General features: G+C 31.4%; 3 protein-coding genes across 4 annotated transcripts; 1 reads left to right on the top strand and 2 right to left on the bottom strand.

Moving 5' to 3' along the window:
• Window positions 1-278: 278 nt before the first annotated feature.
• Window positions 279-3,552, bottom strand: LOC122593205 (kynurenine--oxoglutarate transaminase 1-like). Of its 2 annotated transcripts, none has more exons than XM_043765581.1 (9): window positions 3,273-3,552; window positions 2,843-2,973; window positions 2,673-2,758; window positions 2,499-2,593; window positions 2,063-2,159; window positions 1,844-1,958; window positions 968-1,122; window positions 716-841; window positions 279-566 (listed from the first exon to the last, which is right to left on the bottom strand). In XM_043765581.1, the coding sequence occupies exons 1-9, from the start codon at window positions 3,455-3,457 to the stop codon at window positions 351-353; spliced, it is 1,206 nt and encodes a 401-aa protein (XP_043621516.1). In that variant the 5' UTR covers window positions 3,458-3,552; the 3' UTR covers window positions 279-350. The 2 variants fall into 2 exon arrangements, with proteins under 2 accessions (XP_043621516.1, XP_043621517.1); XM_043765582.1 differs by having other exon boundaries at window positions 2,843-2,963; window positions 3,273-3,289.
• Window positions 3,553-3,910: 358 nt separating this feature from the next.
• Window positions 3,911-4,893, top strand: LOC122594279 (GATA transcription factor 16-like). Its single transcript, XM_043766752.1, has 3 exons — window positions 3,911-4,040; window positions 4,154-4,306; window positions 4,413-4,893. The coding sequence occupies exons 1-3, from the start codon at window positions 4,020-4,022 to the stop codon at window positions 4,680-4,682; spliced, it is 444 nt and encodes a 147-aa protein (XP_043622687.1). The 5' UTR covers window positions 3,911-4,019; the 3' UTR covers window positions 4,683-4,893.
• A 10,199-nt stretch (window positions 4,894-15,092) lies between these two features.
• Window positions 15,093-15,863, bottom strand: LOC122594492 (leucine-rich repeat extensin-like protein 1). Its single transcript, XM_043766941.1, has one exon. The coding sequence runs from the start codon at window positions 15,817-15,819 to the stop codon at window positions 15,334-15,336; it is 486 nt and encodes a 161-aa protein (XP_043622876.1). The 5' UTR covers window positions 15,820-15,863; the 3' UTR covers window positions 15,093-15,333.
• Between the last annotated feature and the right edge of the window lie 9,106 nt (window positions 15,864-24,969).

Here is a 24,969-nt window from a genome sequence, read left to right as displayed (position 1 = left end):
GTACACATTCAAAATTTCATTTGAAAAAAATATATTCAGGTATTCAACCTACAACAAATATACTACACCATTTAAAGAAAGGACTAACATACAACAAAGTATAAAAAGAGATGCAGGCCTATTAAATCACATGTAAGATGTCCACCATCGTCTGCTATTTCTTTGTACCACATTTACTTTAGTCTTATATGGCAATAGACATCGGCTACAAAACCAGTTCACAGCATACAGAAGGAGATTGGTTACAAAATCAATTTACTGAAGAAACACAAGAAAAGTTAAACATGAAAAGTCTACTTTCATTTTAATTGAGCTATTATATATTCCATACAATTACAATTCTTGAGAGTTCAAAGAAATTTAAGGTGCCCAGATGCATCGACAAGCTGTTGCATTTTCTGAACAGCAGAAGTCAAAGTAGCATCACTTTTACAGAAAGCAAATCTGATGTATTGATTATAATAGGTTGTTACATTCTCTGAAGAATCATTGCTTGTATGGAAAAAGCCACATCCAGGGACTGCGACCACTCCGGCTTGTTTTATCAATTCCTCCACAAACTCAACCTTAAAAATCCATTAATGTATATCAGTGAATATTGAAACACTTACATCAGTAGGTTTGCAATAAATGCTTTTTAAATTATAAAATGAAAAAACTAGCATCAAATATTCAAATGTACTACAGCAAATATTAAAAATAATAAAACACTTACATCGGTAAGTTTGCAAGTCTCAGGCAGCGCTGCGAATATGAAAAATGAACCTGATGGTTTAAAGTCAACATGGATACCCATCTTCCAAAGGGACTTGTAGACGAAATCTCTTTTTGATTCATAATCCTAAAAGCCAATTCAGACGTTGCCAAAAAAACATTTCTTAATTCTTCTCGTGACATAAAATTGGGATCCATAAGATGATCATAGAAGATGATGGCAAAAATCGTTTGCTCTTTGTAAAAACCTTACTTCTCTCAAAGAATTATAGTATTCTGGGGGACTCTTTAATGCAGTCACGGCAGCTTCCTGGAATGGTGCAGGAGCAGAATCTGTAACTTTTGTATGAATGTTTCTGATCGCAAATGCAACGCAAGATGGAGCTATAGCCCACCCAACTCTCCAGCCTGTCACAGAAGAGATAAGTAAGTAGCAGAGGTGGCAAGATGGGTGGGTCGGGTAACAAGTAATAAAACCTTTGGGTTGAAAGCGTCTATTTTAGCATATGTAATGATTAACATATTACATATTACATCTTTGAATAAAATGAAATAACGGTTTAAATCGAAGTGCCCACTTCATATGTTTTCTATAAATAGTTAAACCGGTTATATCTTTATCTTTAAACAACATAATAGGGGAACAATATCCTTGTATGCACAATAAAATACACTGTGGGCGAATTTCAACTCATTTGACCAGTTTAGTTAAATTTATTGATTAAACCTACCAAACCCATTCAACCCATTTTCCCAAGTTGGTTATCCAATAGAGGGCAAGTAGGGTTAAAAACCACATGGTCCTATCATTCCAGCAATTACGGTGAGGCCCAGGCCAGATTCCCTTAAGGAAGAGCTTTACCAACAGTGGGCTTGAATATGATAGTTATAGTCGGCCAAAAATAATCACTACATTTTCAAAAAGAAAATCTGGATTTGGGCCATTTGTCCCATTTGAGATTGTAGGGAACCCAAAACGATCCAATTATATGTAAGTAGGTTGATATTGCCACCTCTGGCAGTTAGACTAGGTACAAACATCCAAAATGTGTGGTAGTTACAGTCAAATTCATCCAAACGAAAATAAAACATATTTTGATTTCAGATGAAAATATAAACAATTATGTACCTGTCACGCTATAAGTTTTAGACAAAGAAGATGTGACTATGGTCCTCTTTTGCATGCCTGGCAATGAGGCAAGGCTTATATGTGGTTCATTGTCATATATAATATACTCGTAAACCTGCAGAAACAAGTTGGAATATTATAAAATGTATGGATTAAGATATCACACAGGCCACACTAGAAACCAATGGAGGTAACAATAGACCTAGAAGGTTATCATACTTCATCAGTAATGGCTATGCAATCCTTTGTTCTGCAATATTCGGCAATAAGCCCTAGCTCGTCCATGTTAAAAACTTTTCCAGTTGGGTTGTGAGGACTGTGCAGAAAATGCAAATGATAAATAGATCTAGCTACTTCAGATAAAATTACTCGATTCATTGGATGAAATAGCAATTTTGTTTGACAGTTTATCACGGAGTATAGCACCCTCCAGATGTAAAGCATGTCCCCATATGAAAATATTCAATTTTTATGAGACCTAAAATTTTTTTAGTGTTCATGGTTATTGCTTACTTACCGTGTGTATATCTATCGCATTTCCAAAATAATAAAAAGTCATCAAAAGCTCAACAACATTATAACTGATTTTGACAACGTCACATGAACAAAAACATATCCGAATACCTTGCAAAGTCTAAAATGCAGAAACACATACCTGTTAAGTACTAAAGCTTTTGTCTTGGCAGTAAAAGCATTTGAAAGTTTGACCTCATCAAGAGTCCAGTATGGTGGGTCAAGCGCTACATACACCTGTAATTCTCCCCATTCAAAATTATGAAAATATGAATCCGATTAACAAAAAAAACATACAACTATAATAGAGACTTACAGGAACTCCTCCAGCGATCAAAATACACGTTTCGTACGTTTCAAAAGAAGGATCAAACAATATCACTTCATCACCAGGGTTTAGTACTGCACAAAAACACGTACAATAAAAACAATTTCACTTAAGTTTCCAAGTAAATGTAGCAATGAGTCAATATACATGAGACATGCTTGCAAACATTGCTGCAGAAAATGCCTCGGTCTGGCCACAGCAAATGGCAATATCTGTTGCAGGATCAACATCTAAGCCATGGATTTGCTTCATTTTATCCGCGAGCAAATCACATATCCCCTGCACGTGTCTTCGGTTACAATTTCCAAGCCAATGTTAGTTTATTCTCTAGATTCTTGGTAAAGTCACAGGACTGAAACGTACTTAATTAAAATTTGGTGTCTTTTTTTGTAACTGTTAAGTTGTTGTTCTTATCCGGGTTACTACTTACTAGTACTTTTGTCAAAAACCTGCTACTCGTATATTTATGGACAAACTTAATTGGTTATTTTTTAATACTACAATTCAGTTAATATTTGCGCAAACATTTGAAATATATGGAATTCAAAAAATGGTAGAATGCAGTAAGACATGAGGGAGGGAGGGGACCTGTATTGGTTAAAATCAGAGGTGATGGCAGAGACGGCAGCAGCCTTGATGTGTTGGGGAGCAGGGAAATCAGGGAAGCCTTCAGCGAGGTTGAGGGCGTTGCTTGTACGTTCAGCAAGAAATGATAATTGCTGAATTGGAGATGGTTTTAAGGTTTTAGCTACCCTTGATAGCTTTTCTTCCATTTATATTTATTTATCAACAACTACACATAAACTAAAACCACCCTCTGACTCCCACTATCCCCTTATCTGGTGTAGTAGAAGAGAAAAACAACAGGGGGGTTTGTGACCTTGTATCGTATGTATGCAATGGTTGACTGAGGTGAAAAAGGGAAAACTAACAAATTAAAGTAACAAGAGTTAAAAAAAAAAAAAAAAAAAAAAAAATACTCGTACAAGCCAGTAGAAAGAAGTGAAGGGTAGAATAGTAACTAACCACCAAGCATAAAACTTTGCTAGGGTTTTGTGTCCCGCCGACCAGCGCCACCCACACACAACACTACTCTCTCTTCCCAAAAATTCAAATTTAAATTTTTCTATATTATTTTACCAAAACTTTGGTCAGAAATGGTCAAAGTCATAACTTGAAAGGCTGCTCATATAATACAACCCACAACGGCCATTAATTCCTGACCTCCCAAACCATCTCACTCTCTCACTCACTCACATTTTGAGTGATCATATCATATCTATATCTATACACATATACATTCTGATATTTACATTCACACTCATCATCATTATCATGGGGGATCCAAAAGACAAGGTATAGTCCTACACAACATCAGCTACTATATATATATATGTTGTCTGTTTCTTTGAATTTAAAAATTTGTACAAACTTTACACAAATTCAAATGCAACCATTTATTTTTGTAGGGATCAGTTGTTGCAGATGACCAAGAAACATTATCCCAAAGTAACAGGAGTACTCCACCGACGATAAATTGTTCATCAAAGCAAACAAAATGTTGTACTGGTTGTAACACTACTAAAACACCTCTTTGGAGAGGAGGTCCAGCTGGTCCTAAGGTTTGTTACATTACATTTATTTATTTATCGATCGTCACACATTTTGATCATCATATGTAACATTTTTGGTATTAACTATAATAATTTTTTTTTTTTTTTGTGGCAGTCACTTTGCAATGCATGTGGGATCAAATACAACAAGAAAAGAAGAAAAAGTGCAAAAACGACAAATGGAGGACGAGGAGATCATGTGAAGCTAAAAGTGAGACTAATGGTAATCAATCAAAAAAAGCAAGATCAACAAAAACAACAACAAATGATCAAGAGAAAGAGATCAACATATGAAAGAGGGAAGCCATGGTGGAACAACTTAAGAGAAGAAGAACAAGCTGCTATACTGTTAATGGCTATATCTTGTGGTGGATCTTTTTATTAATTGATTCATTTTCAAAATTTAAAATTTTGGGGAAAACCCCTCCCCTCCCCTCCTGACCTGACTGCTAAATCACTCACTCACCTACTCACCTGACCTGACCTAACCTAACCTGACCTGACCTTGGTTAAATAAATTTGTGGTGGTTTGTTGACAACTCATTTGTATTTGTACTACTCTTAATTTTTATTGCAAATGTAAGCTAGATTTGCCTTTTTTTAGTGTCAAATTTTGACATCTCTCGTGTGTACATTTTTTGGCTTGGCTTGTTTGAGTACAAATTGCAATAAATTATCAAGAAATAAAACCTGGTACGAAAAAGATAGATTTTGAGATAATTTGACTATGCAAATGTGAATAAAGTTGAATGTATATATGCTTATCGTATAGAGCGAGTATTTTTTAAGCATTTGACTTGTACATACAAAACAAACACTTGTGTGTCAATGGCTTTTCCAAATCTGTTATTTATTACTGTACAATTTAGTGTGTTTTACAGGAAGTATATTAATTTATGTTTAGAATCCGTTAACTCTCTCATGTGCAATATGCACATGAGAGAGTTGTGCAATATGCACATGAGAAAGTTAACGAAGACTAATAAACATTTGTTAAATAGAGGGGTTTTTAATGATACAAAAAGTCACCATAGGGTGAAGTAATAATAATAAAAAACGACAGGGGAAAATAATAATAATACAACAAACCATAGGGTGATCTAATGAAATTTTCTCAAACTTTTGTTATGTCAAAAGTAGCAGGCTCTCTTTGAAGGCCTTATCTAGCATTTTTTTTAAAAACGTGGGGTTGAAGCCAATTTTAGAGGTCTAAATTTGAAATCGGTTCTAAAAAACTAGACGTATTAGGATCAATCTTGATTGATTAATTTCAGCTTAAAATCCTATCCAAAATCTGTTATAAGTAAAACCGGTTGTAGTCCAGAAAGACCAGACCTAGTCTACAAAGAGACTGAAATTAGTCCATAACTTTCTTTCTTTTTTTTTTTTGCATTGCTTTGCTGATTCGGTTTTGGTACTAACTAAATGGCTTGAGATTTATATAACGTCCAAAAGGTCCAAAACTAATATTTTGGTGAGTCTGTCTTTCAATAATGTGGTTATGGACTTATGGTACCATCACAATTAAAGTCTTTTGTGTAAGGAGCCTGTATTTCTATTAAAACCAATGTAAAAACAGATATTTTAGTCATACGGTGTGACAAAAATTTCCGGTATTATTGGTATTACCGGAAATACCGACCGGTACGACTATTATAATTTTATTTATATAAATCCAAAAAAACGTGTTACAATTTAACCATAATAGTCAAAATACAGGTATAATTCATTCAAAAATAATATCAAATAAATATTTCATAACAAAATATAAATTTTAAAGTTCACAAATAACAAAAAATAACATTAAAGTATCATGAAAATAATTTTTTTTAAATACCTGGAAATACCAGAACGAAAAATACCGAGAATACTATAAATATCGGCCGGTATTGAATAGTGAAAATACCGAAAAAAATACTGGACTTAAAATACCAGAGTATCCTCCGATACCGGTATTTAAAACATTGATTAAAACCATATGAGATACCTACAATAATACTTAAATAACTATTGATGTGCTTGTACTTCAGAATACATACGAAATGATAAAAGTTCAATCATTGATCACTTATTTAATTGATACTTAAATAACCGGCGGGGTTGTATTTTATGAAGAGAACATTGCTACTTGCTTTTATAAGTCACATCATTTCAATTTATAAAGCTTCAAATGCAAGATTATATATATTTTTGGTGACATCCGAAAAAGTAATAGAATACTTTGATACTGTTAACCTAAAGTCAACTATAGCCTTAGTTTTACTTTTACATGGGGTAACTATGCATTGAGCATTTGGCATTATATACAAACTTCTCACGAAAAAAATCGGTTCATATGTACCCCTTTTTATTCATACCACATGACCGATTGACCCCCATATAATTATTCCTATTTTGAGAGAGAGATTTTGATCAAATAAAAGAAACATCTTAAAATGCTATTGACATGGGTAATTAATCTGACAGATTCTAACGTATGTCTTAAAATTTAGTGTTAATATATGAATTTTATTTGTTTTCTCTCTTTTAATTTTTACTTTTAATCTATAGCATATAAATTCTATCAAATTAGTTATAATTATTTGTTTTCTTCATGCAATATAGGACTTAATGTAGAAAATATAACTTTTTTAAAATAAAGCCACTACTTATGTTTTCAATTCTTCTTAAAAACCTAATTTTTAAAGTTTATAGGTTTACAAACTACAAATAAACTGCAAACGAATTCTTACAAGTTAACGTGATAAATGAGTAAGACCATCACCAACTACATGTAAATGTTGTTTATGTTTTCTCATTATTTCTATTTGTTCGATCTATTAGTGACATATTCTTTTATTAAAAAAAATATGTATTTATAATTTTTTTTGTAAACCTAATATTTCTTTTTAGATGAATTTCTAGTGAAAAAAAAAAACGAGTAATTATTTGCTATCGTTCATCATTTCAATATATTCGGGCGACACATAACTCATAACTCAAATGAAAATAAATGTTATCATCAATGTTTTCAAATCAAATGCTTTTAATAAATGCTTTAGTTTTATCATATAGTAGTATAGTACTGAACAAATATAAAATGAAATTATGTTATCTACTAATAAACTAAAACAGGATTGAGATATTCCTGAAATGACATGTGGCGTAATCTTTGATCGACATATTTTTTTTTAATTAATTTATTTATTAAATTAACTTTTTAATTATATATATATATTCAATTTCTTTATTACACTTAGAATTAAACTCTAACTATTTACTTATAGATACAAAATACATTATAACTTTATTTGCTTGTAAATCCAAAAGCACAAGGATATTTGTCGTTATCCACTATACTTACAAATTCTGATTGTGATGTGATTTTAAAAACTTAATGTAACTCCAAAACTTAAACTAAATATATATTATATTTAATGTTTATTATAATTTAGTTTAGATCGTCAATTTACTTTAACTACAATTTATTTCATACTTACGAATCATGTATGATGTATATTTGAATTTCTTTATGATGCAATTTATATATTTACCATATCGTACAAGTATTAAAGCTAGTATTATATATTACATGTATCATTAAACGATACTTATTAGTAATACCTACAAATTTAGTGTGATCATAATCTAGTTGAATATTATAATCTAGAAAGCACACGATCACTAGATCGGAAAACCAACCATGTATGATGAATAGTAGACTTTCCAATAAAAAAAGGTAAGTGATTTGCTCAATAAAAGAATTACTATGTACAAGAAATGGGAGGTGATCTGTACCCCACTAGTTTTTGGCAATACACCACCAAATATGTATTATTGGGTTGTACAATACAACATTGTAAAGCTTAGTTAGTGGTGTATCGCCAAAAATTAGTGGTGTATACATCGCTTCCCACAAGGAATATATTATCAAATGACTTCAATATCCCTAATCTTATTTTTACTAAATCCCCTTCTACTTATAATCGTTTACTGTAATCTCATATAGATATATTATTAGTCCACTCTTCACCTACAAGACAATGGCAAGAGTTCATGCTAATATAAGGTACAAAAATAAAACTGAAAATGAATAACAATATAATCATTTAATCTATTTCTCTCAAATAAATAAAAGATATTACAATGTTAAAAGAAAAAAACACTAGTTAACTTAACAAACTATATAGAGTGGCCAATCATATTATAACAGCCTAATACATCGAAATCATATTGAAGCAAATAATTTACACAACATATATCCTACTATCTCTCAAACATAAATACATACTACATGTTTTATCAATAAAATAAACACTTATAAGTTTTTTTTTTATTCTAGCAGATAAAAAAGCATATATATAAATCAAAAACTATATATACATATAATGAAGTAAATGAAATCAATCATAAAAGATAATATCGAATATATTTATAGAAATTAGAATAAATGATCTACCCTAACACTAATTTAAAGGTGAATCAAGATATAATTATACAAAATCTTCATGACTTGTTACTGAAAAAAATGTTTGATCAATGATGCCACCGACGATATAATTCTCAATATCAAAAGGGTTATGATAGGGTTATAGGGTTTGACATATTGGACTAATAATATATGTATACGGTACTAAGGTAAAAAATTTATAAGCGAAAGGGGGATAACAAAAGTAGGATTAGGGGCAATGAAGTCATTAGATAATTTATTCTTTGTGCATAGTAATTATTACCTTGAGCAAATCAACTTGTATCCATCTCTTGATTTGCCGTTAAAAAAAATAAAAAAATGGAAGATTTTGTTAGTCAACTTGTATTCATCTCTTGATTTATCTCTTTCACTTGTCGTAGAAAACCCCAACCAGAGTCCTTCAAGAACACATTTGGGCTTTGGGCTAATCAAGCTCTTTAAACTATTGTATTTGGATTTGGGCTTTATTTACCCAATTTAGAGGGCGCTTAAAGGAGGCGAAGGAAAATGAAATCATTTTCGTTTTTCAACTTGAATGTTCCTTAAATCCTTATAATTCTTATCATAAAGTTACAAACCGTGCCTATAACTTACAAGTTACAATCCAATTCAATCCAATCCTATTTTCAAGCTAAAACGATTTTGTGACATAAATTACATAATACGCTACCGATGGTGTTCTACTAATTGTTAGTGTATATAGTATGGTGACAGCTTCCACCACGATTTCTAGTGGCTCACCCCCACACAAGCACCGCCGGACGAAGTGAATATGCAAACTTTCTTTGCTGTATGCAAATATGCAATAAGAGTAGAAAATTTCTTAAGTGAATATGTATGTGGAGCAACTTTCTTGGCTTTATGCAAATATGCAGTAAGAGTAGAAATTTTCTCCTAGGAAAAAGTACATCTATATCAGTGCGTGGTAATCATTTTGAAGCAATGCTTTATTTGTGGAAAGGCAAATAGATTGTTGAAAACGCCAATGTATCATGTGCCAAAAGAGTCCAAAAGTCCTAAAAATGGATTCTAACAGATTAATGGTGACCTTGCTTTTGCACATACATAAAAGGGAAAGGCATTGTGAAAAATCATATAGACGATGCTTCTACTCAATCATGGTCCTTCATCACATCTTATGGTCTACAGGGGACCCAATCTGCTATATGTAACCATCTTTTTTCCTAAAAACAAATATTAGTCGTTAATAGTTAGTTTTTTTTCAAAAAATGAACACCTAACGCAATACCTCGCCGGCTCGCCCCTCCCCCTTAGACCACTACACCAAAAGCTTATTGGCGCCAACAACCTTTTTTTGCAGTACATAATTCCTGTTTTCTTTATATATTAAGTTACCTTTTTATATTGTTACCTTTTTTTTTTAATGACAAATTTGGGCTCAGCATCTAATTCCAATATTAGTGGACATCTATTATAGAAAACCCATGTCTTCATTTTTAGGAGCATTTTGTTCATAATAGGATTTGAATCAAAGATCTTTAAGACTCAGGCTATACATGTTAGTTACGTGACTTTGTATCATTTGTTATTGGCCTGTAACTTCAGTACACAAACTCTCAAATAGTATACTACGACAGATTTTCGAATTGTATTACCGTCGAAATGTATGTTTCAAACAACAAAAAAGAGAGTATTTGTGTCTCTGAAAAGAAAAGGCAATGGAAACATGAAAAATTTAGGTGCACATCCTGTATTTTGGGTCAATATTCCTAATCATTGAACTAGTATCTATGTTTGAAAATCTGTAGACGTGGTTAGCTAAATTATATATACTTATCGAGATTCTTAATCTTAACTATCTTATAAAGCATTTGACCATTTTTTTTCTCAAAAAATAAATTGATCTACCCAAATAACCCTCTCATTTATTCATTAATTTAAATACTTCAACCTAATATACCTATAATACCAATAAGACCATTGGTAACAGTAGGTGAACACAAAAGGTGAAAAGTCGGTGAACTGTTACGGGCATGGAGGTGATAGGTCGGTGATGTGTCCATCGGTTAAACTGATCACCGATTGCTTTTTATTCTATTTGTTTTATTTCTAGCGAAGATAACATATATGTGGGGACCAAATAATGTTACTTTGTTTTGTTTCTAATGAAGATACACATATAGTTAGTTTAGTTTCTGTTTTTGATTAAATAATAGTGGGGACCAAATGATAAGTGAATGGTTAAGGAAAAAAGTAGAAGGTGAAAGAAATAAGAACGTAATGCTGATGTGGCAGGAAAAAGTGTAGGTGAAAGAGTGAACGGTTACGAATGGTCTAATAGAATTACTTACAACATACATCCATTAACCCTTAAAATAAATACAATACCGTGTTTTATATCAATTACTTTTATTAATAACCACGTCACTACCGCCGCCGCCACCACCCAACGCCGCCGCGATCACCACAGCACCGCCGCATCACGCGGACATATGACTAGTTAATATATAATATGTACTACGAGTACTTAATAAAAAAACGCACCCCTGTTGAAAGTTACACAGGAGGAATCATCTAAAATACATTTTCCGCAGATACAACTCTCCCTTCATGAAAGGGCTAGACTCGAAAACCGAAAATACAAATTTTATTTTTTAATCGTTTATTTACTTTTATATACCCCCACTGCGCCGCAGTGGGGTTGAGCACTCCCACTGCGCCGCGGTGGGAAGTCTCGGACTCAAGTCTGGAAAAGCCCCACTACGCCGCAGTCGGAGGAATAAAAATTTTGGACGTAGGATTCCATTGCGCCGCAGTGGGCAAAACCACCCCCACTGCACCGTAGTGGGCAACCTGATCAGCAAGCCAAAAACTCATTTCAACCTTGATCAAACTTATAACCTTCAAATTGCAAAACAAACATCTTAAAACACATTCCTGAGATTTATAACAATTCCATAGACACATTTTAACATATTTACAACATCAAATTGTTTCAAATCCCATGATCACCATCAAATGGGTCATTTACCCACTTTGACACTATTTTTGTCCTAAATGCAACTTCACAAACTTTCTAAAAGCTTTACACCTGATCATGTACATAATTTTAACAAAAGTATGACCATCATATCAAAATGTATCAAGAGCCATGAGGAGAGGGATTTCTAAGCCTCTAATCAAAAGGTTGTCATTCATCCATGAATGACCTAATACCTTCAAGTCTTGCAAAATTCAACTTCAAGCTCTAAATCAACTCTTTCAAATCCTCAACACTAGTTCCTTCTTCCGGAACTACCTATAAAATGGTAAACAACTAAAATATAAGCAAAGGCTTAGTGAATATACTTGCATACATTTATAAACACGAATGAGGGCAACGTACAAAAGACTATTACATGTAACCTATGACATCGTCATGTCACATTTACATACTCACCTTTGCACACTAAACACTTTACATGGATCCATATAAGCAAACAACATAAACATGATCGACTATCGGGGTTCTTAGGCCCCGGAGGTTCTTAGGCCTCACTAGATCAACTATCAGGGTTCTTAGGCCTCAATACTATGCCCCATATGGGCCTATGCCAAATCAATCACCACACATGGATAAACAACTTCAACATGATGTGGTTGATTGACCCAACGTATACATGAAGGTATGCAAATATACTCACCTCCTCCGCAACTTGAACAATAACGCTAAAACGATTATGCATAAACAAGCTTCAACCTATGATCATAACATAAAAGTGCATAAGCTTACATTCACAACTTGACTAGCTCAACCTAGTCATACTCAAACACTAGCCTTTCTAAACCCAAACTCAACCCATTTGTCATTGAGTTACTTTCATCTTTAACAGTAACATTAGGTAGTTAAACCTACCATTTTCACCCATATTTCAATAACTAGCAAAATCTCATCTTTTCTCATTAACTAAAATTTTCTCATGAACTTAACAATTTCATAATCAAACACATCACTTAACTCAATGACAACTAGGTTATCTAAGGAATTGGGGAAAATTAACTATTAATCATATTCTAGCAAAAATCCCCAAATTGGTTTCACTCCATGAACCCTAATTTCAAAAGAAAGATGAAAACTAAATTAGGGGAAATTAATACCTCAAAAATGGAAGACAATAGATTAGGGTTTTCAGTCACAATTTCTTTCCCTTTTTCTCTTAAATTTTCGGCCACCACCAGTCCACCACAACCCCCAAACCCTAACTTTTTTAATTCTTGAATGAAGATTATTTGATGGTGATAATTATTATGGATGCTCTTATCCTTGAATTTGAAGGAATTTAGCTTTGATCTTGAGAGAATGAGATGGAGTGCATGTAGAAAATGAAGAAAAAGAAAATAATGGGTGGAGGAGTGAGTCATAAGCCAAAATAGATGGCTCGCACTCTTTGGAGATGCCACGCCTCATCTCTCAATTTTTTGTGGGTATTTTACCCGCTATCCGTTAAAGTTCCAACTAAATTAACCCCAAATCTAAAAATAAAATACTATGAAATTAATTAAATGTCAAAACTATAGAAAGGAGTTAATTTCATTTACCTTAAAATCTTTGGAGTGTTACACTTCACATTGTCGAAAGAAAATGCAACCATCAAACCTCCCTTCGTCATGTTGCACGCTATAATTTATCCCGCAGTCACACGTGAGTATACTATTATCATTTTATATAAAACAAATATTAAACACACAACCCCCTCCCCACCCCCCTCATGAAGTGATCAAATATCCAAATAGTACATCATTGTTTCCATGAGAGATTTTAGCCAACCAAATAATAAAATTACCATTTTGATAACATTTAAAATCACACAAACTATTTATTCATTATTAATTGTAGGAAAATTATTGGGACTATATCACTTTTACCATCAATGTTTATGGTTTTGAATTTTTTTTTATCTATTATAAATAATAATATTTTATTTCTTAAGAAAACTAGAATATTCAGTCATCTTGTTACGGAAAAGAGAAAACTTCTAAGGAAATTTTGGAAGCAATGTTTATGTTGTAATGATTTTTACAAAAAGAACGTTTACTGTTATATGGAAGAAGGGGTTGAGTATTGTAAAATAAATATTAAAGTAAAAAAAATAAGACAAGATCTTGACCTTTAAATCATGGTTAAATTAGTGTACGGAGATTCATGAAGCAATTGATGCACGGTAATTTTTAGTGAAGAAAAACTACTTGTTTTATTTGTTTTACTTTAATACTTGTTTTATTTTATCGAAAATCGATGGAATAAATTACATTGGAAAAATTATACTCTGTAATTACTATGCTGGACAAAACAGAGGCTAGAACCAATGACGGTTATGCAAGGAGAAGACGAAGCGAGTGGACACTTTTGTTTTATTACGAAGTTATGTTGAGTTGCTTGCTTGTATGCTAAACAATTTTTTAAAAAAACAAAAGATTTATCCTTCTTTTCCTTTTATCCTGGCCCATCTATTGCAAAGGTAACCCAAAAGCGAATAAAACTTAAAGCCCAAATATTATTGATTGCCACTTTATGCTTTTGACAGCTTGCTATTTACAATTTATTAATGAATGATTGAACCAAATTATGTTTGTTTTTTAGCTATGATTTACTTACATTAAATATAGACAATGCAATCGTTACTAAACTTTGATTTCGGATCTTAGTTACAAATTACATTATTCTTAGTTGTTATATATTTGACTCTAATTTTATATATGTTATTGGTAATGCAATTTCTTAATTTAATTAATTGTATCATTATAATTATCATATATATCTTAATACAAATATTTGGAAATTAAATTTAGATGATAAATAAGTTTGTCTAACAATAATTGATGATTTCTTATTAAAAAGTATAAGATTACATTTATAAACAGTATAGAGTACGTATCTCTCATTTTAATTACGTTTTTGTAACTTTCTAAAATTTAAGTATTTTCAAACATGACATCATATCAAGGCACATATATATATTTTAATATAAACAAAAATAAAGTAGATACGGGTGAATTAAAAATGCATATGATGTGAACGGAAGACATTATCTTCAAACCAAATTATTACTCGTAATATATTTAAATAACATTATTATTATATATGATAACTTTTGATATATTTTATTTGCTAATTAAATTGAATCATCTTTTCATACATTTTGATTAAACTACTAAAAGTTTGTTTTTTTTTTCTTTTCCCAAATAGGAAGATACAAAAATAAAAGCAACGACATAAGAAATTCAATTCAATTGTAGCATCAAATTAATAAAGCAGTCCTTTTAAAAAAGTAGGCATGAAGCTTAAGCTAACAAATTAACAGAACTAAATAAATACAACAAGGCTATATCTGATCAATGAGTTAGTTAGACGGAAAATTTACTCTCATTATTGTTTGAGATGGTAAACAACTACATTTAATCAAATGTTAAATAAAAAGAAAAGAAAAGAAAAAAGTTACATAAGAATTTGATGAAACAAAAGTGACATATATATGGTTGATATGTATAGTTCTCCTAGCGACCGCATTCTTCGATCTTCAATTTTGTTTAATCACCTTAAAACTGAGCATAAAAAAGAAAGTAAAAAAATAATAATACTAGCTAGCTAGAGGTTAAATAAAAATAATACAAAAATTGATAATGGAAGAATAATATGAAGTGGATTAATGTTCAATTGAACAGCGAATGAATCTGGCGGGGGAGGGTTATAATAGTAAAAAGGAAAATAAGGGAGAATTGGGTTGGGTGGCGGGGGAGTAGGGTAGCCGTATCCACCACCGGAAGGTGGCGACGGTGGTGGGTAGTATGGTAAATTCGGAACAGAGGGTGTTGATGGGGTGGCCGGAGGTGGATTATAGGTGGAGGATGGCGGTGAAGGTGGCGGTGGGCAATTATTAGTAGTGTCGGATGGTGGTGGTGGGGGTGATGGTGGTGGAGGTGAAGGAGATTGTTGACACGGGTTTTCGCATTCGCTGCACATGGTGCATGATACTTGATCTCGAGTATATGATGTGGCGGTTGGTCGGGAATTGGTGGTTACGGCGACGATTAAAATAGTAAAGAGGAAGGGAAGGTAATGAAATTGAGCCATAGGAATGGGGATTTATGGGAGTGTGTTGAAAATTGAAGGAAAGGATGCACAGATGTTGGTGGAGAGGTTTATATATAGCTAGCATAATATATACTGTACTCGAGTAGGCAATATACATTAAGAAATAGTTAATGTTATCAATAGAATATAGAATAAAATAAAATAAAATAATTATCTACCAATATATATATAACAAGGTGCTAAATTCATTCCTAAACAAACAAAAACCTTTAGATAAATTTCATCTTTGATTTAGAGCCATTAGATCAAATTTAATTATTTCATCTTTCTTAAATGACAATATTAATGCTTATACTTTTTATGATTATACAAAAAATACCTCTTTAAATTTAATTTACACTTTTTGGTTTTTCATCATAAATTTACACTTTTTACCCATTAATTTTAATCAAGAAATCAAAAATAGTAGCTAATATATATATATATACCCCTTTTAATTTAATTTAAACTTTTTGCTAATATCTCTATTACCTAATAAAGCAAAACACCCTTTTCTATTTTTAGAACTTCTGCCTTTAAAATATCAATATTGCCCTTGGACATTTTCCTTTTTTCGTATACCTTTTCTAAGTTTCTCATTATCCCTTCCTCATTATCCCTTTTACTCTTCATACACACACATCTTCTTACTCTCTCTCTCTCTCGCACCAAACTCCGCCGCCGAGTCATCACCATGAACCACCGTCCGATTCATCGCCACCAATATGTTAACCAAATCCACACACACACACACACTAAATCGCAACCCCTCTCTCTCTTTCGCCGGATTCATCACTACCAACTACCGCCGCCGGATTCATCACCACCAACCACTGCCACCGGATTCATCGCCACCAACAGGGGTTTTTATTAAAATATTTTAATCCATGTTTTATTTTGATTATCCTTGATTGATTCTTTGTTATTTCAGCCTCACATACATCCCCCGCCGCCGCCGTATACTTCCCCCGCCGCCGCCGCCGATTGAGCCACCGTCTATGTGAATTAAAGGTAAAATAGATCTTTTTTATTAATATATTTTAATCCATGTATTATTTTGATTAGAACCTAAAAATCGAAAATCGATATGAATTAAAGGTAAAATACATCTTTTTTATTAATATATTTTATTCCATGTATTATTTTGATTAAAACCTAAAAATCGAAAATCAATATATTTATGCGTGGTTATGAGTTATGACTCATGAGTGTATGCTAATTGAAAGTAAATCAAATGATCTTTATATGAGTATATGCTTGGTAATGAAATCATGCCATGTGAGATTTAAATTCTCACAAATGATCTTTTGTGAGAAATTAATAAGTGTGTCTTTTTCCTTGCTCATGTTGTTTTTAACTTTCATATTTAACGATATAATGATTTTTCTAAAAGTTGTAGCTTAATTGAATCGTCATTTACGTGTAGCTTAACTGAATCGCTATTTGTTTTTGGTAAGCCTAATAATGCAGGGTCATCTTCTAATCTCAATAGATTTTGTTACTCACCCCCAAGGATTAACTCTTTAATTTTTGTATTATTATCCACTGTAAGTCATATATTTAGTCTTCTGTATTACCCTATGGGTGCTCATTTTACTCATTGCATTTTTTTCTTTTAGGGGAAGTTATTTTCAACCAACAAGTCAACAAGATAAGGATAACGTGATTTTTTGTTATTGTTACTGAATCATAATATGGGACAGGAGATAATGTGATTAATTTTGTCATTTCATCAAATTTTCTGTTTGCAATATCACTTAGGTAGGAAACTGGGGTGGGTTGTGTAATAGGACATAAAGAGTAATTTTTAAAAGGTTTTAGCTTGGGTAGCAGACGTTGCTAAACATTACTTCAATACTTTCTAGCTGGCATAATGTTGGCTTCGCACACGGTGTCATGAATACCAACAACATGCCCGTATTGGGTTTCATGATTGATTATGGACCTTTTAGATTTCTTGATGCTTTTGATCCCAGTTTCACCCCAAATACTACAGATCTTCCGGGAAGACAGAATTTCTTTTCAAATCATACCGATGTTGGCATGTAGAAAATATCTCAGTTTGCATCAACTCTTTCTTTTCCTAATTTGACAAATGAGGTCAATTATGCTCTTGAAAGGTATTTCACCCTCCCACCCTTCTATTGTGTTTGCACTGATTATAAGCACCCAGTAGTAACCAGTTTTTGGTTGCTTGGGTAAAGTGATTGTATTATTTTGTTATTATTTATGCCACATTTATTGAACTTGAAGTATCTTTTAAGAAGAGGTTTTTTCTCTTCAAGAAAACTGACCTTTCTCATAATAATATTAATAACAATTTTATCATTAGATAAAGTAACTGGTTATAATCAACTGTCACTATATAGATTAGTAATCTAACACGTGAAAAACTAAATTGGAATTGAAACTGGATATGGAACTCAGCTTAGAGTAATCAGAAAGCACATGTAAGTTCAAATAAAATGTAGACAGTTTGCAAGTTATTTTTTATGGTCTTCTTCTTCTATAGTCTTAGTCTTATTAAAGATAAAACAAGAGTGTAAGCAGTTTTGCTTATATGTTGAGCAGAGGCAGGGAGTTTGGCTATGCTTGTAATATTGTATGACCCAAGCTTTTCTCTTCTTATGACTGTTGGATTTCAATCTGCCATAAAAGTGCATCAGTTGCCTTCGTCATCACCCATGGGTCTAGAAAATGAAATGGGGGTGGAAGACTTTGCAGGATGGTTCATGGTTGTTTCTCACGGAAGCATCTTGGTCTTATTGAATATATTGAGCAAAGCAACTTTTATCCTGATAATCTTTTATGCAACATATGTATAATCTTTTCTATAATGAGCATTTTTGTATGTTGAATAATACATTATGTACGTTTGATTAAGATTATTAGTCGCATCGCCTTTGTATTTCTATTGTATACAACCCATGTGTTTTGTTTGTTCATTCACGCAATAGAAAGGTACCGCACATTTAACCATCTTTTTTCCGAAATTACCGCTGCAACGCGCGGGTACCTTTCTAGTATATCCTAACTAGATTAGTACCCGCGTAATACGCTAAAAACATATATAATTAATGGCATGTCGTTAAAAAAATAAATAATGACATGTTAAGTTTTTATAATATCATAAGGTGACAAATATTTAACCAGGTAAGAATTAAACCACTAGAAAACATGAGGCTACATTAGTCGTCGATTAGATTCCAGTTATCAGTAACCACACAGTTCGATTTTAGGCATGAAGTTCACTTTTGTAAATTACCTTAGTCATTGTTTCTCATATAAATTTGTGCGTTATTTAGCCACAGTATTGAAAAAAGATACATCATCTATCAACAGTCTCGCTAAGTAAGGTTTTCATTTCTTTGGATGTATTTCACTCATCCGGATATGTCTGCATTGTCATTGCACTTGTGTTTTAACGTTTTGCTCGAATAATTTAGTCATATACTAAAATTGCTAAGCAATTTAATTATCAATCAATATATCGCATGTTGTGTTAATCTAACTTAAAATTATGCATAATATCATTGCAATTTTTATACAATTATTTTCCTGATATATAACTGTGATAGCTTAATATAGATTCCATATTTGTTTTTTAGTTTTTTATTAACAAGGATGGGTTGACTCCGGTCCAGTTTTCAAAATATTGATTTAATAAAAACGTTATATGATAATAATCCTATACAAAAATCCTTATAACCAAATTTTATTTGTTATATGATAAAAATCCTATACAACAGTATAACTTAATAGAAGGAAATATTTATTGTAATAACCTTAAAAATAAATTTTAAAGATAAAAAATGATGTAAAATATAAAAATATTAGTTTACATAATTATATCTTTAAATACGTTAATTATTAATGTCTACAAACTTGAAGAATGAAGTAATAATAACTTAAATTTAATAAAATAAAATTAAATATATAAAAGTTAAATAAGATATATGACATCATCAATCGATTGAATGCCTCTAAATAAAAGTTAAAATTTATCTAAGGGTTCAAACTTATTCAATTATGAATTAAGGTTTCTTTTAAATATATATATTTAGAGATAATAAAATCATACTATTTATCTTATATCTTATCCAATAGAATAATAGTTAATATCATATAAAAAAACAAAGCATATTTTAATTGAAATATTTAAGATATGTTACATTTAAAATACATAGATCAATTTTCTATTGATAAAAATACTAAGCTATATTTTAAACCATAATAAAGCAAAATTGAATATTAATATGTCGTAACACCCTGTATCTACAATATTATATATATATATGGAAAAAGTGATATAGTGTTGTAAAGACCGAATTTAACTTAGGTGAGTGACAACTTTGAGAACATCAACCTTTAACATTGATATGCAAATTTGGAGCATGTAGTGTCAGAAAATTTGCGCTTTATTAAACAAAATGAAATAAACTATCAAAATTAATGATATATAATTTAGCTTGTAAATATGCGTGACTATTGTGATTACTATTATAAAAGAAATTGAAAAAATATAACATATTAACATACAACTATATTATCAATGTACTCTACATTTACCCAAACAAAAAAAAAAAACCATTTTTCCAACCTTTTTTTTCGTCCTATTCTATTATAAAATCAAAACAATTCAAAATTCTTACTCTACCAATAAAGAAGTTTATCTCAAGACTAATGTTTCCAAACAAGTGATGTACTTTCAAAGAAGAGGCTTATGATAACAAAGTTAACGTTTGAAAGTATTCTTTATTTATTAAAATTTTGTAGAAACGAAATTAATAATATACCCTTAAAAAAGTTTACATTGTTCCAAAAATTAGAGTTGGACTCCATTGATGGTTATATTTCATAAATTTTTCAAAGTTATTATAGAATAAAGGGATTAGTACTTTAAAATGTAAACAACGTTACACGATTTATCATAGTGTGTATTGAACTTTAATCTTATGCATTGTATGTAATGAACTTTCAAATCCTGCGCATTGTATGTATTTAACAAATAAAAAAAACTTACAAGTGGCAGCGTATGTGGTTGTCACATATACTCGGATACAAACAATGCACATGATTTGAAAGTTGTTACCTACAATGAACATGATTGAAGTTCGATATATACTATGACAATTTATGTAAAGTTGTTTACATTTTGAAGTACTAATCCCTAGAATAAAATCTAAACTCAATACTAATGTGTTACATATGATCGATTCTAACTCGTCAATATAAAGTATTTGGGATATATTATTTTTCTTTATTCGATTGATAAAGATCATAATTTCATCTTTTTTGTGTGTGGAAGGGGTAAGGGAGGAGGGGGCAGGGGGGTCGAACAAGGAAAATGAAATGCAATTGATCGACTGAAAGGCAGGTAAAAAAGTGGGTGGTTTACGTTTTGGTGGTCTGGATGCTCTTAATTTAGCATTATATGTACAAATGGATATGACATGTGGTACAAAACTTTGATGCCGCAAGGTTTAAAACTATCCATGTGATTCATGGTTATAAGTTTGTGTTCCTATGTAAAACAAATGGTAATAATATTTGGACAAATATATGTTCCTCATTCTGAGAGACACACTCGATTGCTAGCCCCCTTATGATGTTATTTAAGAATAGTTGGGAGTGAAAATAAGACAAGATTCTCGAATGATCATTGGCTTAATGGTGGCAATCTTGCAACTCGGTTTAGAGGTTGTATGCCTAGGCACCATCTAAAGAATGTGTCATGTGTGATATTTTTATGATATGACATGAAAATTCAAATGACATCGAGATCTTTGTGATGATATGAATAAGTAATAACTTTTGGCATTGAATCAATAAGACTTAATGAACAACACAATAAATTTTTGTGAAACTATAAAGGTCAGAAAAAAAAATGTTAATAAAATGAAATTGAATTTTTAGTAATTTGTTAATTATTACTTGAGAAAATTGTATTTTTGATATATATAAGTATAAAAATATATTTTCTCGCGTATTACGCAATAAATAAATGAAACTTTATAATACAAAATTAACAATGGAAATCCTGTTACTTTAAAAAAAAAAAGTATCGTACGTGTATGGGGAAAAAAATGCAATCTTGGAAGTTATATCATGAAATCTCAAGATTATAGAGAATTATATATTTCAAGTTTTAGTAGTTGATATTGTTTACAAATTGCATTAATATAAAAACTATATATTTGTTTATCGAATTTTTATGTATTATTTTGAATGCTTGAAGAACGAGCAACACCATAAAATGTTATTGAAACTCTTTCTTGACATAATTTTATTATACATTATAAATATAATTGCATAACCATAAGTTTATTGAGTACGTTGCCTTTTGTTGATAATATTATTGATCTTTTACATTTAATATGAGTAACGAGTGAGAATGACCTGGTATGATTTGAAACTTTTTGTTGACTAGCTTTATCACTATTTGTGATTTGCAAGTGATAGTTGTTTACCAATCATAGGATGGAGCCACAGAAAAAAAATCGGAATACAAGTGATTGTCGTTAATGTTTCTTTTTTTATTTATCTTATGAATTTTGTATAATTTAGAAATATCTACCAAATGGTTATGTATAATATGGTGATATAACAATAAAAACAACAAAACATCATGAACCAATCATGAATACATGTACATCTGAACTTTTATTTTTAAGTATTTTTGGACACTAATTATATTAGCTCGCGCATCGCGCGGGTAAAATACTTAGGATTAAAACAGTAACAATCCTGGTCTTCTAAAGCCTTCTTTCAACTTAATGCTAGCTTTAAAAATTGCCACATAGGATTTTGTCTTACGTGACATCTTCATAATTTTTTTACTATATTTATCTTAAATTAAATACATTACTAAATTTTAAATATATAGAAACTATATACATACAATATTTAAAAAATAAGTTACGTACGTAAATAAAAAAAGAAGCACCCTTTGTTTGAAAATTTAGATCCACTAGATCTAAATTTGATAAACATATTTGACAAACTGTTTATGGATTGAGATCATTCACATATATTCTATATACAACGTAAAATTCATGAATATCCATATTTGATAATATTTGCTTAAATCATATAATGTGTATATAATTTTTGGCATAACCATTCAAAGACCCACGACTTATGGTCATTTATTCATCACCTTGAATCAAACGTTTAATATATTATAAGCAATTTACCGAAAATTGAAAGCAAACCGTCCGTGGTTTTACAGACTGTACACTTAATGGTAGTCGAAGCGGACAACCATTGTGTTGTATATATCCACGAACATCATCATCCCTTAACTCAACCGTAGAAACCCCATTTAGGCTTCACCTATTGGTATTGGTATGTTATACATTTATACCATCTTTTTATGGTTTCTAATTTAATACTCATGAATATGTTTATTAATTAAGTTTGTAATAATACATCAATTTTAAATTACCACATAGGATTTTATCCTATTTGGCATCTCCATACATTTTTTCATAATATTTATCTTATAATACTTCTTCTCAAACCAATATAATTTATTTTATTAAATATAATATAAAAATACTAAATCAAAACTATATACATAAGATATATATATATAAAAAAAACAAAACTCATATTAAATTAAGAATAAAAAGTTGTCCAACACAATTGTGTTGTTTCCCTCCTTCGTTCTCTTGGCGGAAACACATAAAATAAAGTAATCAAATTGGTTGTTATTCTAACCACAAAACAAAGTCTATAATATAATGATAATAACAATAGTTACTTGAGTTTTACAATTGGGTTTTGGATTAACGGAGATAAATTACCTTATTTCTTAATTGTATTTAGGATTATTAAGGGTGTGTAATCACCAAAGTAGGTTAAATGACTGTGATATCGATTGTGAACCATTAGTAAAGAATAGGATCAGACCAAGTGCGAGATTGGATCAAAAATAACGTATAGAAAGGATTTGCAACAGAGAGCCTCAACAGCATCCCTTAACCCACGCTTTTTGCTAGTAAATTGCATTTAAAGTTCTCGCACAGTTGATCCAGCAAAAAAGAGAATCTAGTCTCCGTGAGTCTATACCAAAATTACACTTTCTTTAAATACTTTTTATAGGTTATAAGGAAGCCTAATTTCCTAGGAAGAGAAGCGTGAGGAAAAAGAACAGAGAATAAAGGAGAAAAGGAGGATGGAAGGGGACGTGTAAGCATGAAGGCGGATACTCTCAGGTCAATCTTGGTAGTGAATAGGGCAGCAGTTGGAGAGGAGAATCTTTCTATAGATAGAAGCAAGCGGGTACAAGATCGAAAATTTTTCACAATGGAATGGAAAATGATGATTCAAAGGGGCTTTGTAAGCCTTTCAAGCACCCTTGCTGGTCAGATGTTTCTGTATACCACTTTCTTGATTCAAGGTATGCCAATTTCTTGATTCCACTCCGCTTTCAAGCAAGATTTGGTGAGTGTTCAGTGTGCTTTAGTAAGAGTATGAAGGCTCTAGTGGGCTTACTCTTTTACCTGTCCACGCAAGCAAATGTTTTTGAAAAGCGCTATAAATCGTGGTCAACATTTTTCCAGTGCTTCAGCGGGAGTTGACGGGATACTGAAACTCATGTCGTATAGCCGTAGCGAAACAAAAATTATCGTAGAAAAGAGAAAAGTGGTTTCTTTATTCGTGTATAATGGAAAAGGGGTGCTTAGGATCGGGACACTGGTGATAGGGCAAAAATAGGGGGGAAGTCAGACAAGATAAAAGGTGATCAGAATGTTCCGGGATTTAACCATGAAGGCATGAACTATAACACAATTGATTTTCACAAGATAAACTTGTAGATTAACTATTTACTAATGCATAAAATAACTTTTTTAATTAGCAGCGCATCGCGCGGGGTACAATACCTAGTTAAGAAAAATAATGTTTATATATTAGCTAGCATTATTATAGCATAAAATGCATAATACAGAGAAATGATTAATCCTCTAAAAATCTTCCTAACTTTTAGATGAGGACATGTGAAAAAATCAAAGAGTGGGATTAAAAAAGAAAATTAGTATTATACACATGTCACTATCTAGTTATTAGGAAGATTTTTAGGCTAATTTTTTAAGAGTAAAATCATTTTCCCATAATATATACTCGAGTAGGCAATATACATTATGA

Source organism: Erigeron canadensis, chromosome 3 (genome assembly GCF_010389155.1).
Source record: "Erigeron canadensis isolate Cc75 chromosome 3, C_canadensis_v1, whole genome shotgun sequence".
NCBI lineage: Eukaryota > Viridiplantae > Streptophyta > Magnoliopsida > Asterales > Asteraceae > Erigeron > Erigeron canadensis.
The sequence above is the reverse complement of the archived record's forward strand: the minus strand, read 5'-3'. Positions and strand labels throughout refer to the sequence as shown.